The sequence below is a fragment of the Odontesthes bonariensis genome, chromosome 23 (assembly GCF_027942865.1).
Source record: "Odontesthes bonariensis isolate fOdoBon6 chromosome 23, fOdoBon6.hap1, whole genome shotgun sequence".
Taxonomy (NCBI): domain Eukaryota; kingdom Metazoa; phylum Chordata; class Actinopteri; order Atheriniformes; family Atherinopsidae; genus Odontesthes; species Odontesthes bonariensis.
The window spans coordinates 17,176,658-17,190,052 of record NC_134528.1 but is presented as its reverse complement, the minus strand read 5'-3'; the positions used below and the strand labels follow the sequence as shown (position 1 = coordinate 17,190,052).

At 42.0% G+C, this 13,395-nt stretch overlaps 2 protein-coding genes across 4 annotated transcripts; one reads left to right on the top strand and one right to left on the bottom strand.

The window, feature by feature from the left end:
- Window positions 1–178: 178 nt before the first annotated feature.
- Window positions 179–5,865, top strand: mto1 (mitochondrial tRNA translation optimization 1). 2 transcript variants are annotated; one of them, XM_075457705.1, is made up of 13 exons: window positions 179–355; window positions 1,029–1,230; window positions 1,347–1,546; window positions 1,636–1,753; window positions 2,630–2,925; window positions 3,032–3,144; window positions 3,226–3,416; window positions 3,537–3,667; window positions 4,302–4,506; window positions 4,753–4,921; window positions 5,038–5,147; window positions 5,378–5,535; window positions 5,636–5,865. In XM_075457705.1, exons 2-13 carry the CDS (start codon window positions 1,041–1,043, stop codon window positions 5,804–5,806), a joined length of 2,052 nt encoding a protein of 683 aa, XP_075313820.1. In that variant the 5' UTR covers window positions 179–355; window positions 1,029–1,040; the 3' UTR covers window positions 5,807–5,865. The 2 variants fall into 2 exon arrangements, with proteins under 2 accessions (XP_075313820.1, XP_075313819.1); XM_075457704.1 differs by having other exon boundaries at window positions 180–355; window positions 2,627–2,925.
- LOC142374166 (tectonic-3-like) lies at window positions 5,851–11,595 on the bottom strand. Of its 2 annotated transcripts, none has more exons than XM_075457706.1 (14): window positions 11,054–11,595; window positions 10,174–10,288; window positions 9,984–10,081; window positions 9,760–9,875; window positions 9,526–9,634; window positions 8,383–8,495; window positions 8,248–8,286; window positions 7,623–7,697; window positions 7,401–7,520; window positions 7,217–7,312; window positions 7,023–7,126; window positions 6,745–6,892; window positions 6,368–6,502; window positions 5,851–6,257 (listed from the first exon to the last, which is right to left on the bottom strand). In XM_075457706.1, the coding sequence occupies exons 1-14, from the start codon at window positions 11,370–11,372 to the stop codon at window positions 6,012–6,014; spliced, it is 1,833 nt and encodes a 610-aa protein (XP_075313821.1). In that variant the 5' UTR covers window positions 11,373–11,595; the 3' UTR covers window positions 5,851–6,011. The 2 variants fall into 2 exon arrangements, with proteins under 2 accessions (XP_075313821.1, XP_075313822.1); XM_075457707.1 differs by having other exon boundaries at window positions 9,760–9,872.
- Between the last annotated feature and the right edge of the window lie 1,800 nt (window positions 11,596–13,395).

Here is a 13,395-nt window from a genome sequence, read left to right as displayed (position 1 = left end):
CACAAAAGAAAAACAACATTTTTGATCACAAGTTATCACTGATACTTGTGCATTTAACCTTCTCCTTCCACCCTCACGTTCTTTCTCTATAGTCAGCATTTCATTCATGTTTATCGATAACTTTTACAGTCAGGAAAAACAAGCAAAAAATGTTGGTGCGTGGTTACACCAGTATTTACGGCTATAAACTACAAACAGCATGGCGGCCTCCACAAAGAGCGTTTGTGTTACATAGCAGGAGTTTTGTAATTTTCCTAAGGATCTTCATCTGCCTGAGCCTCCGTTTCTGTTCCCAGCACCCGGGATAGAAAGCAAAACATCTCTGTCGTCTTGTGCCAAAAACACAAACAAACCTGTAAGTGTCTTTTATAGTTGAGGTTTTTCTTTTCACCGTATAATGTGCAACATATCTATGCTAAGTGACATACTATTGAGTAAATCAATGTAACCAGCAATCTTTATATTACATATTTCAAGTTTTGCTCTTCTAAAAATCTATGTTATTCCTGAAGAATTGTGACTGTTATCAGTTCAAATTACTCTTAGTTGTGGTTGATTTCAATTTGTACAAGTTCGCATTAACAATGGCCCAATATCAGGCAAATAGTTCTTGATTTGCTGGACTAAAAGCAGCTGTTTTGTGAAATAAATGGGCAGTCTGACTTCTAAGGAGTCCGTCAACGTCCCCAGCTTTAGCGTAAGCCCACATTTGCTGTAAGACAGGACATCACATCTCCCTTGTCTCCTAACTTTACTGCCTGATAAACCCCATACAATCAGGTTATAAAACACGCTTGCCGTTGGGATTTTAATCCGACATAGTAACTTCTCAGACATCGCCAAGGTGAACTGTCTCCTCCCTAAGATGTGGCCATTATGCCTCAGACTATCATCATTGCGAATATAAACAATTGTTCTCCTGAAATCTATTGGCCATTTAAGTGACTACATAGTAAACCTTTGGAATGGGAAATGTACCAAAACGAACTGTGTTAAAACTTCTAACAGCCTGACTATCACTTTGACAGGTGAAGTCTCACATGTTGACAAAGAAGCTCCCGCCTGTGCAGAGTTTCCTGTTACTGGTTTCCAGACGTGTCGGCCACCTCGCCAGACAGCAGTATGATGTGATTGTGGTGGGCGGGGGTCATGCTGGGACCGAGGCAGCAGCCGCAGCAGCCAGAGTCGGAGCTAAGACACTCCTGGTTACACAGAAAATCCACACAATTGGTGAGCCGAAATGCTTCGCTAAAGAAACACTTCACTCAAACTAACTAAAAACCTTTTTTTAAATTTATTTTTAATTTGAGTCTTTCTTGCTCATTCTCTTCATACATTTCTTCCAGGGGCCCTTTCCTGTAACCCATCTCTGGGAGGAGTAGGGAAGGGCCATCTTGTGAGGGAGATAGATGCTCTGGATGGACTGTGTGGTCGTGCTGGAGATTGGGCTGGGATTCATTTCTCCATCTTGAATCGTAGAAAAGGGCCCGCTGTGTGGGGACCAAGAGCCCAGCTGGACCGCCAGCGTTACCGGGAATTTATTCAGGTGTCGCACACTCCAGATGAATTTTTGTCCTATGAATGAAATGAAGGGCTTTGATTGATTGTTGGTCTTTCCTGCTCTTGTTTGTACAGTCTGAGCTGCTGTCCACTCCCAGGCTGACGGTGTTGGAAGGCTCAGTGGAGGAGCTGCACGTAACAGAACCAAATCCAGAGGAGCCGGGACACCACAGAGTTACTGGGATATGTTTGGGTAGGCACCAGATGACATCCATCTGCGAAAGTTTACAGGCTTCAGTGAAATGAATGAATAGCATTTCTTATAAACCATGGCTAATGTGTCTTAAGGCATCACTTGAAAATGTTGCGTAAGTGAGGCTTCATCTGTGAGGCAGAGACGATAACAATAAGGCTATAACTTACGTTTCAATTTCTGACACATATCAACGTAAATGAACAGGTTGCTTTTTCAGTGTTGGGCAGTTCCTGTTAGTCACGATACAGAGCACGAAAACACGTGTTTGGAAAATATAAACATGCTACTTTTATTTATTAATCTCTTCTGATTCACAGTGTACAGTGAGCAGATGGAGAAATGATCATTATCTTATTCTTTTCGTGAATTTAAACAACAAGAAATCCAAGCATGGTATCATACAACAAAACGGTGTCATGCTGGAAAGCAAAGTTGTGAACTGTGATATCTCCCAACCCAGGCTCTCCAGGGCAGTTTTAGGCCCAGGAATGTGCATTACAACGATCGGTGTACTTCAAAACAAGACAGAAGCGCATAGTTTTAAGGTTCACAAACGTCTTAAGTGTTGCTCTAATAACTCAGTCTGTCTTGCAGGAAACTATTTGAAAAAAATAGTGGTACGTATAATTAGAAAATGCTCCGTTGCCTTTTTTTCATATTGTTGTCTCTGCTTTATTATTTTCCTCCATCAAATCAGTTCATATGACAAAGAGTCTCGTTAAATTCTTCACATGAATTCCAGTTCGTTTAAAGAAATCTGTGCTTTGGTGTCTGCCGCTAGCTTCAGGAATGCACTGCGCAGGTTTTCAGACTGATCAGTAAAGAAACTGTAGTGTCTTTATGCTGTTTCTGGACTTCTCTCATTATCAGCAGATGGCGGCGGCCCGATCTCAGCCAGCTCAGTGGTTCTTACCACTGGTACCTTCTTGTCTGGTTCCCTCTTCATGGGCCAAACAACATCTCCTGGGGGTCGTATTGGAGACGCTCCATCAAGTGCTGGGCTGTCGCAAACGCTGAGGGAGAGGCTGGGGCTGAGGATAGGCAGGCTGAGGACCGGTACCCCTCCAAGGATTGTGAAGGAGTCGGTGGACTTTCCCTTGGCCCACCTTCACCCCCCTGACAGCCATCCGACACCGTTTAGCTTCATGAATACCCACACACGCTGCAAGGTAAAGTGCTTCTTTCAGTGTCGGGTCTTTGAATATTCTTCATCAGCACAATTAAGTCTCATTTACTGAGTCAATGGTTTATTTTGAAAACCCACACACACTATAGCCAGAGGAGCAGTTGCCCTGCTACCTGACCTACACGACTCCTGGTGTAGAGAAAGTGGTGAGGGAGAGTCTTCATCTCAACTGTCACATACAGCAAGACAGCAAAGGTCCAAGGTACTTACACATATTAAGTAGACAGATGTTAGACCTTGTACACAGGGTTTTGAGGAGTAACTCAGCGCTTCTCTCTCATAGATACTGCCCCTCTATTGAGTCAAGGGTGGTGCGTTTTCCAGGCCGGAGTCATCAGGTGTGGCTTGAACCTGAGGGGGTGACCTCTGACCTTTTGTACCCTCAGGGTCTCTCCATGACCATGCCCCCTGACGTGCAACTCCGCCTCATCAGAGAAATCCCGGCCATGCACAGAGCAGAGATCCACACACCTGGTGCACAGAATCCTGTTTGATTTAGTCCCTGCTGAAATGCTCTGCTTGTTTTGGTTCATTGATCTGACAGTCAAAGTGGATGTTGTTTTTTTTTGTTTGTTTTGTTTTCTTGGCTCCCAGGTTATGGCGTACAGTACGACTTTGTGTGTCCCACTCAGCTGAGTCCCACACTGCAGGTGAAAAGCACCCAAGGTCTCTTTCTGGCCGGTCAGATCAATGGAACAACAGGGTACGAGGAAGCTGCTGCACAGGTAGCTGCTGTTTTTAATCTATGGATCATAAAACTATTATCAATTGTAAAACACTCGCACACATAGTTGGAACCAGTTTAATTTATAGTCCAAATTCAGCCCAGTTTCTGAGCTCCAGTGTGCTCCCAGCAGCTGAGCAATCCAGCTACATCTGGTACTGTGGCCATTTATGGTTATTATTTCCAAATGTTGGAGAAGCAAGTGACCAATCAGAGCAGAAAGGACAAGGTGCAGTTTTCATCAATGCCAATGTATCACTATTCTTTCCTCCAGTATAATAGGAAATGCTCTGGGCTGGAGAAAAAGTCTATCATTATAACATTTAGAGCCTGATATGCCATTCCACACCGGCTCTGTAACTGGACAACATATTGTGATTTGGGCATTTATATTAATTTCCTGAGCAAACAGTTGTGTAGCAGCGTTGTCACATTATTCTCTAAATGTTGGGAGTAACGGATAAAACGGTTTGCAGTCTTATAGGCGCATCTATTGACTCGTCCAGCCATGTTACAAAACAGGGCAGGGCAATAGTTGTGTCATATCCTTTATCGATCAATCACACAGAAGCGGATCTATATGTTAAAAAAAAAAAAAAAACCTGAGGAGAAAACCCTTTTTTGTGTTTGCGCAGGGCTTGTGGGCGGGGATAAACGCGGCCCGCTGGGCACTCTCCATGCCTCCGGTGGCGCTGTCTCGAACAGAGAGCTATATTGGAGTTCTCATTGATGATCTGGTGAGTCGAGGCGTTACAGAGCCGTATCGCATGTTCACCAGCCGGGCTGAGTTTCGAACCTCTCTAAGGCCGGACAACGCAGACCTTCGCCTTACCATAAAAGGTAGTTACATGTGTGACTCATTGTTTCATTTGTAATGAAATGGCACTAGCTCTTAAGGTTATTGTTCCAGCTGAATGAAATACATTATGATCTCAAGTATTGAGGTACTCAGTGAGGGTAGAATTATTTCTGTGGCTTTCTCCAGCACATAACAGGATATCCTAAGACAACCTCTGGAGTCAGGGGCACAGGGTGCGTGTGGTTTCTTTCACGTTTTCTCCACTCGTAACGTTTTTCCTCCATTAGGGTTTGAGGTTGGATGTGTGTCCTCCGTGCGCTACCAGGAGGCTATGAGAGTGAAGAACAGTCTCCAAGATGCGATGGCAGCCATAAAGGCTCTCACTCTGTCCACAGCCACCTGCAGGAAGAAGCTGCCTGACATCTGTGTCAGCGAAAACAAGAACAGCATTCTGACGTGAGTGTGATGCATTTGTATTCACAGCTGTAGAGAAGCCCATCGGCCCTGAGGAAAATGCCTTCACTTGCATGTCAGAGCAGAGTTAAGACCATCTCTGATTCTTCCTTTTTCAGTGGGATGGAACTGCTGCAGTATAAGGACATGTCCTTTGAAATGTTGGCATCTCTTTTCCCAGAATATCTCTCATCTTACATGGAATTCTCACAACGACTCAAGATAGAGGGTAAAAACTTACCTTTGGTGTTTTACAGCTCTCAAGAAAAAAAAAATGGAGCCTTGTGCTCAGGAGCTTAGGATATTGACACATGATAAACTCACAGTCACACTTTTCTCTTATAATTGTAATAAACTGCTCAGTTACTCTCTTTCATGTTTCTTTGTTATTTGGGCCTTTTAAGCCCCCGTGGAAGTTCAGTTTTTTTCAGTATACTATTTCTCCTGTCCGTCATGTAGCTGTGTACAAGCCTCACTGCGACCTAAACAAGAAGGAGATTGAGAGAATTCAAAAGGAGGAGAACATGTCTCTGCCTCAGGACATCGACTATTTGTCTCTGCCAGTGTCTCTGTCTCGGGAAGTCAGAGAGATCCTGGACAGAGTCCGACCAAGCACTGTGAGTCAGCACACACAAACGTTTCCGGTATGAAAACATGGAATTAAAATGGTAATCATTTGGTCTTCTCGAAGTAAAATGTTCCTTCTGCTCTATCTAGCTGGGTTCTGCGACTCGTCTGGAAGGCATAACTCCTGCTGCAGTCGTCACTCTCTTCAATTATGTTCAGGTCACAGGTAGAAAGAAGAGAGTAACACACAGAAACCAACAAGACCAGCAAGAGGAAAGAGGAGAGGAGCTGTGTGAAAGAAAAGCATCTTTACCCCAGTGACTCGTGTATTCTTGTAAATTGAGCAAAAAAAATAAATTATGCCATTTTAAATTGAAACATACCATTTTTATTCCTTTACTCGCTGTAAAAGTGAAGTTTATTTCATAAAAAAGTTCAACAAAAAAAAACACATTAATTTAACTTTCCCTCATCATAACCAAACCCTCAGATGTTAAAATAAACCCCAAAGCTGCGGTGCTGTTACCTAACAAGTGAAGAATTCTAATCCTGTTAGCAGCATGACTGTGAACAGCATTAAACTCCATGTGACCCTCTCAGTGCTACCTCCGCTAGTGACGAAGTGGTTGTCTAGCTCGTTGGAGCCTCGAGTGAAGAAGTCGAATGGAAACTTCCAGTGAGGCTGAGGCAGGCCCCTGGGGGGTTCTGGGTAAACTGTGGTGTCAGCGAACGCAACCTCTGTTGTCAGCACGAGAGGGGACGACAGAGGACACTAAAAAAATAAATAAATAAACACAGAGGGAGATCATTTACCATGGGTAAAAGAAAGTCAAGCGGGAATGTTTAAAAGAGTCTTCAGAATGAGTGTTTGTGTTTATGCACCTTGACATTTTTACACTGGAACAGGTATTTAGCTCCCAGGATGTAGCTCTGCGGAAGGTCAATGAAACCCTGGCGAGCCCACAGCACTTGGATAGACAGAGAGTGTGGGAGGATGCAGCCTGATTCACAGGTTTCCTGAGAGATGAACAAAAAATGTGAACAGAGGCTATCGTATGTACACATAATCTGATCAATTTAATACAATTAGACTCATAACATCTGAAGAAGTCGGAATTGTTCTGCAGAGAACAACTCAAAGGGGCATTTTACTCAGGTTTAATGGCCCTTATTTCTTCCTGCACTCACACACACGCTACGCTATAATGCTTCACTTAAAAGCTAAACTTAAATACTTCATACTCCCATTTCAGCTGTACCTGCTGGCTGAGTGGACACTCCTGCAAGATGACTCTGGTCCAGTCTGGTTGGGCACCGGAGTTCATGGCGATTTCATCAGGAGCAGCGCGTCCATGCAAGATCCTGTAGATCTGCGAACGCAGCTCGGAACAGTTGCGAGCTGAGGAACTAGACAGCACATGGGGAAAAATGAAAAGAAAAAAAAATTATGTGATATAACTTATCTTAATCAGAAAGAGTGGGGTTGAACTTCAACAACTTCAGCAGGATGACAGAGGCAAAACCAGTGTGAGCTCACCTAAATGTGCAACCAATAATAGTGTTGTGTACGAAGAGGATAGGTGCTCTTCGGCTGGGATCAGAGGAACACTCCCCACCTTGTGACAGCCCAAGTGATGTCAGCTGACTCACTGTCAAGGAATCACGTTGCATCGTTGACAACAAAGCTTGCCATATAAATCAAAATACACAAATTACTTTAAGCAAGGATACAGGCTTCACTTCTTCATCAAAGCGACCAATAACAGGAGATCCAACTCTAAGTCCGACAGCAGGTGTTAGTCCTGGAGTGGGCCTGGGCGTGTCCAGCTGTTAGAAATCCATGACATCACTGTCACCATTTGGATTCAAAGTTTATTTAGTGCTGTAGATCAATTCTTTGGTTTTAACAGCCTACCTGGAAATCTACAGAGTGCGTCTGCAGCATCAGCTGATCAAAATCCACATCGGCCAAGTGTACGTTGGCCGTTGCGTACGCGAGGTATCCCCTGCCCGTGTAACCTATGACAAGCTCCACCTGCACAAAAGTAAAAAAAAAAAAAAAGAAGAGTTGAGTTTGAAGTGTCAGGATGCACTTAAATATGTGTGAAAACGCACACATATTTGTGTGGTTACTGACCTTTCTCACTACGTTCATACAGGAGTTGTTACGTTTTGTTGGCGCAGGCCAGTCAGCCATTAGAGTTACCGGGATCTAAAAGCAGAATTAGTAGATCATCACACTTTAAGAGGACAGAATGCAGGATGTTAAATCTTTACCTTTTTATCTCCCCTCAACATGCCCAACTTTTCCAACTAACTTCTGACTGATTGCCCATGCCGATACAAATCTATGATCATTGAGCTTCTTCTACAGAGGAATTGACATAAAATGATTTCTACTCTTTTTGTGATGGACAACATTTATAGTCGAATTGAAAATAACAACAAAAATTTTACTTTTAATGCATGCAATATTCATCTTCATAACATTTCAAAGTGAAACTGTTAGTTAAGATTGTAGTCACCTGGCAACGATCCAAAACAAAGCCAAATCTGACAATTTCCCCATGTCAGTGTTCATTTTTGGCCCATGCCATTATTGAATTTTACAGCCTTTACTGGCAAATTCCAATGACATGTTGATATCATCCTCGAATAATCAACATTTTTAAACATACATGTTCTATCTTCAAGTCTTTTGAAACCATACACTCTGAAAATTAGCATAAAAGTGACGTGTTTACAGTCCGTTTCAGACTCACCAGTAAATCTGATGGTGTCGCCATCTCAGCTGCTGGAATCTGTAACAAAAATATTTCATGTTGGCCTGACTGCTGTGATTTCTACCAGATTTTATGGACTGAGAAGCATTTAGTAGCTGCAGTAATAGTGCTGACCGTGAGTAGACTCAAGTCAGAAAAGTAGGAACGAGCGTTTAGATTTGGATCTGTGGTGCATGACTGAGGAGTCACCGTGCGGGTACAAGACAGAGACGTAGACCTCAAAAATTCTGCAAACAGAGGAAAACACAAAGCAGTAAGAAGATGAGTTGTTGCTGTTAATATGGTTGTGGCATTTAGGCACAGTGTAATAATGTGCTTACGCATGGAAACATATTGCTGTGTTTGACTTAACTCGAAGATATTTGTGCCCTCTGAAAACTTTTACCAAGGCCTGAGTACTCACTCAGCTTCTTGGGCTTGTTCACAGTCAGTTGAGGCCAAGTGATGCAAATTTCAAAGGTTTACAAAAACTCAAACGCGACCTCAACAATCAACAGCCACAGGCTCTTCTAACGAGCTGCCTAGGAGCTGATGAGAAGAAGTTAAAGTAATCGATGCCCACTAAGTAGGAGAAAGACATCAAAAGAAAGCAAAGCGTTTCAGGTGGCTGTTCCCGCAGTGTGTGAGGTAATTAAGAAATGGCAGGTGACAGCAGCAGTAGAAGGGAAGCCGAGGTCTGGAAGACCACGATAACCTTTGGAAAGAACTCCATGGGCCAAATAAGTGAAAAAAAAACTACTTTTTACACACAATGAGCAAAGGCATATTTGGAGAGAAACGGAGCAGAACTTTGTGACTCAAACACAAAGGGGTAGATTGATTATATTTTCAGCTTGTGTTAAAGCCGATGGCACAGGGAGCATTTTATTGACAAAAGGAAAAAATGATTTGGTAAAATAATAGTCAATACTGGAAGCTAATGGCAGCTTCTACAACAGGTTATACTCCTAAACAGCTAAAAATCTACAACGAACTACCTCGAGACGCACTGCTAAAGGTTTTTTACCGTGATCCTCAGTTTTTTCTATAAGCCCTTTTACTTTTGGGTTATTTTGAAATTGCAAAAGACAGATTTATAAAGTAATCATGCTTAAAACATTAAAGAAATACATCAGCTTTGACTTGATGCTTTTTTTAAATGATCTCATATTAGTAGATATTTTAACTGGGGAGTGTATCCAAATTTATACATGAAACTTCGGTGCACTGTGTTACCCAGCAGCTTAACATTCAACTTTTCATGTGGACTGAACTTACTCGCAGGGTTGCGGTTCACACAGAATGCAGAAGCAGCCCCTGGGGAAGGCTGACGGAGCAGACCCCGTACAGAGGAGTTGGAGAAATACGTCTGGATGACATCATCAACCTACGAAAGTGTGTTTCATTTGTCAAAAAAACATTCCCTGACTTCAAATCTCAAAAATCGATTAATTTCCAAAATGGAGGGATACTTTCTAAGCAGGTGTCTTTAAGCACAATACATTTGATTACCCTGTAAAAGTCTCTGCTGTGTCTGATATACGTCTGTCCTGGTGGTGAGAAGTGATAGGAGTCTCCTAAAGCTGGAAACCAAAGAAGTGCTGGGAGAGACTCACGTTCATCATCTGCTGCAAGGTTGGAAATGCACAATTTTAAGAGTTTTTGTGGAGGGTGAACTGTATTTTCTATTGATGCCCTCAGAAATAAATCAGAACTAAGTGACTGTGTCTACCTACCTTCAGACCGGATACAAAACAAAGAGTCAGTCACAGTGACAAGAGCTGAGTCCACATTGGCTCGGAACATGAGCCACTTCTCAATGCAAACTCCCGATCTGTAAAGTAAAAAGGCTCAAGCTCTTTTGAATTCTGAAGATGCACAGTTTACATGCTACGTGTGAAAAAAGAAAAAGAAAAAAAGACATACACGACTTCTTGTGGGCATCCGGTGAAGACTGTGCTCAAGTTGGCAACATCGCAATCAGCTGTGTCACAACAGCAGCTGATGTCACAAAAATCTGGGGTTAGATTGCAGAGACAATCTGAAAAACAACAGAAATGACTTCTGTTAGTCAAGATAAAATTTAAGGTTTTAATAAGTATCAAAAGGAAGAGAGCAGATACATCGTTTTTATGTCCTACACTTCGTTTTTTGATATAATATATTCATAGAAAAGAAATAAATAAAATGTGCAACCACTGATCTTATTATAACGTGTCTTAAGTAAATGTACTAACTGTATATTGAAATAAAAACCATTTGTATGTACTAAATGGGCCACAAAGAGTCACAGAACAACAACAAAGAATAGCAAAACCACATATTAAAACAGTTTTCACACCATCTGATACATTCGTTTAATAGTGATGGTTATCATTTCTTAGGTTATATTTGAACTCCTCAAATGAATATTCAAGCTTTTAACAGGGAGATTGCTCTCAAAAATAGTTAAAATGTGACACCTCACAAGCATAAAGAGACAAACTAACCAAGGAGGGACACGAGATCATGCAACAAAATAAATGTACACAACTATGAGATGCAAAACAAATGTAAAGACATGCAAAAAGACCACTGAGAGGCGCAAATAGACCAACAAAAGTATGAGACGAACAAAATGGTGGGGGGTGTTCCTAAAAAGTGGGATCAGACAGTTTAATGTTTCGCTGGCTGACTTTGACACCTTTATAAACACATCCTAACAATAGTAAACGGCTTACAATTCTTGCCATAAAGAATCAACAGAGGCTAAGGTGTTTAGTGTATTTTTATTTTTTTTGTCATGTTCAGTTTAGGCTTAAGTTACCTTGTGCAGATATTTCAGTCTGGGCTGTGGTTGCAGGCGGAACCTCAGTGACAGGTTCGGTGGTCCCCTCAGACAAGTACGGCGTAACGGTTACGATGGAGTCCAGAGTGGGAAGAAGAGTGACCTCCTCGGAGGGTTCCACGGTAGTAGAGTCCACGGTACCCACGCCTCCAGGAGCTGGGGTGGCTGAAGTGAAAAGTCCCCCATGTGTTGGGATGGAATTTAGCGTGGAAGTTGCTCCTAATTCAGTGGTAGCGTGAGCCAAACGTCCACACAAGACAACGAGTACGTGAAGTGACCACCAACTCCAGAGAATCATTTTGCCAACCAAAACATAGCTAGATAAATGCTAACAGTACAGTTCAGCATAACTTTATCTGCTACCTTGCTTGTTGTGCTCCTAAACACATTTTTGCGTACATTAATATAAAAATATGCCTGAATTACTCAAGCATCTTGGAGAACGTTTTCAATTAAAGCATTTAACTCTACTAAAACTTAGCATCCGCGTTTAAGCTTCTTGTTACCAAGGAAGCTGTCATCGATACTTCCGTTTCTAAGACACCGCTATAGGGCTCTGACCGCTACCGTAAAGCACGTAAAAGAGAAGAAACTAATGCAGTCCAACTGCTTACTGTGGATAGAGCAGCGTTTCCAGCCTACATCAAAGAGTGTGGACTAAATGACAAAAATACCTCTCAGAATAAGTTGCCTAGCATCACAATAGTCAAGTCATGTCACCTTTTTTTCTGCATAGCATATTTAAAACGGAAGTTGATCCAAAGAGCTTTCGATTTAGAGCCATGAAAGAAATAGAAAGAGTCATAAATATGAAAACAAAATAAAAACAATACCTGCTCTGTATTGTTTGTGTAAATGTCTGTCTTCAGCTCCAACAACTACCACGTGATGATTTTACCAACACCACTGACCTCTTGGAATTTCTTGTAAGATTTGAACTGTAAAAGTTAACATGAACCTCATCATTTACTTCCCTAAAATCTAATCTCTGTTCATTAGGGGCTTGATTTTTCTCACTCAAGATAGTCAACACATGCCTTCAAATCAACTCTATGCATCAGCTAAATTTAATGTTCTGGGCACTGTAAACTTTATATTTGTCCTGAATGTCCCCACTGCTGCTCCTACATCTCGAAAGCCATACCCTCAGTGGTGTAACATTCTGTTTCTCTTTCCCCTGCAACACCCTCAGCTGTGTAACTTATATTGTCAATATTGTGCAGAGAGTAACACTCCGAGGCAAGGTTGTCCAGATGAGACACAGAGCGAGCTTAGCAGACAGTTTATGAGCACAAAAACACTCACAAAAATAAACAAGAAACAGGCCAGAGGAGCAAAACAGTTATAGAGACTCTCACACTGAGCTTTAATGAAAAAATGTGCCCACATATTGTCCTAACACTTGACTGTTAGCAAGCAGCCAATAATGTGTTGCTAAAGCTAATTTTAGTTAAACCTTATTCCTGATGTCAGCTTTAAAACATTAACTGGTCTTGGTGAGTTAACAGGATTGTTTTTCCCCTTGTCTCTCCGGAGTGTCCCGCACCCCAGTTTGGGAACCACTGATTAAATTACCTCAGAGCTCCCTCAGAGCTACAGAAATCGTTGCACAATTATTTCCACATGCTGAGTAAGACCTGTAAGCGTCCAGTAGGAGTACCACATCTGCAAAGATGGGATTGATCCATGTGTATTTATCATACTTTTAGTTAAAATCACCACTCTTCCGAATAAGCAGATAGACAACTGAAAGCCAGTAAAAAAAAATGAATAATCTGTTTGGGTTTGCATTCTGATTGTCTGAAATCTGTAAAACAAAAGCAGACCTGGCTCTTGAGTAAGGCTCACTGCATGCAGCGTGAACATTGTGTTAAAGGTGAAGGACAGTGAGCCACTCGCCTGCACCAGTACTCGAGCTTTCTGCTTCTGTGCTTTAAGCTTTAAACCTATGACTGGAGAAATGAAAAGCATGGCCCTGATCTCAAGTTTATTCACTATTACTCTCTCTTGTTAATCTTTAATGGTTCCCTTCAGATGATTTATTAATAGGTCTCATTTGACTGCTGTTTCCTTTCAGAAATACAGTCCTGCACTGGTGGAGATGCACAGCTAGAAACACAGAGAAACGACCGTGACCTCATATTGGAGATATCCACGATCTGGAGGGGCAACTGCACAGCTTTAAATCAGTCCACCCAGGAAGTGGTACACCTCAATTAATCAACCTACATCTTGATAAAAAAGGTAAACTTTTTTTTTCCCCTTCAGCTATAGGACTGTTTGTAATAATCTTTAATTGACTGATAGTGAATGATTGTGTG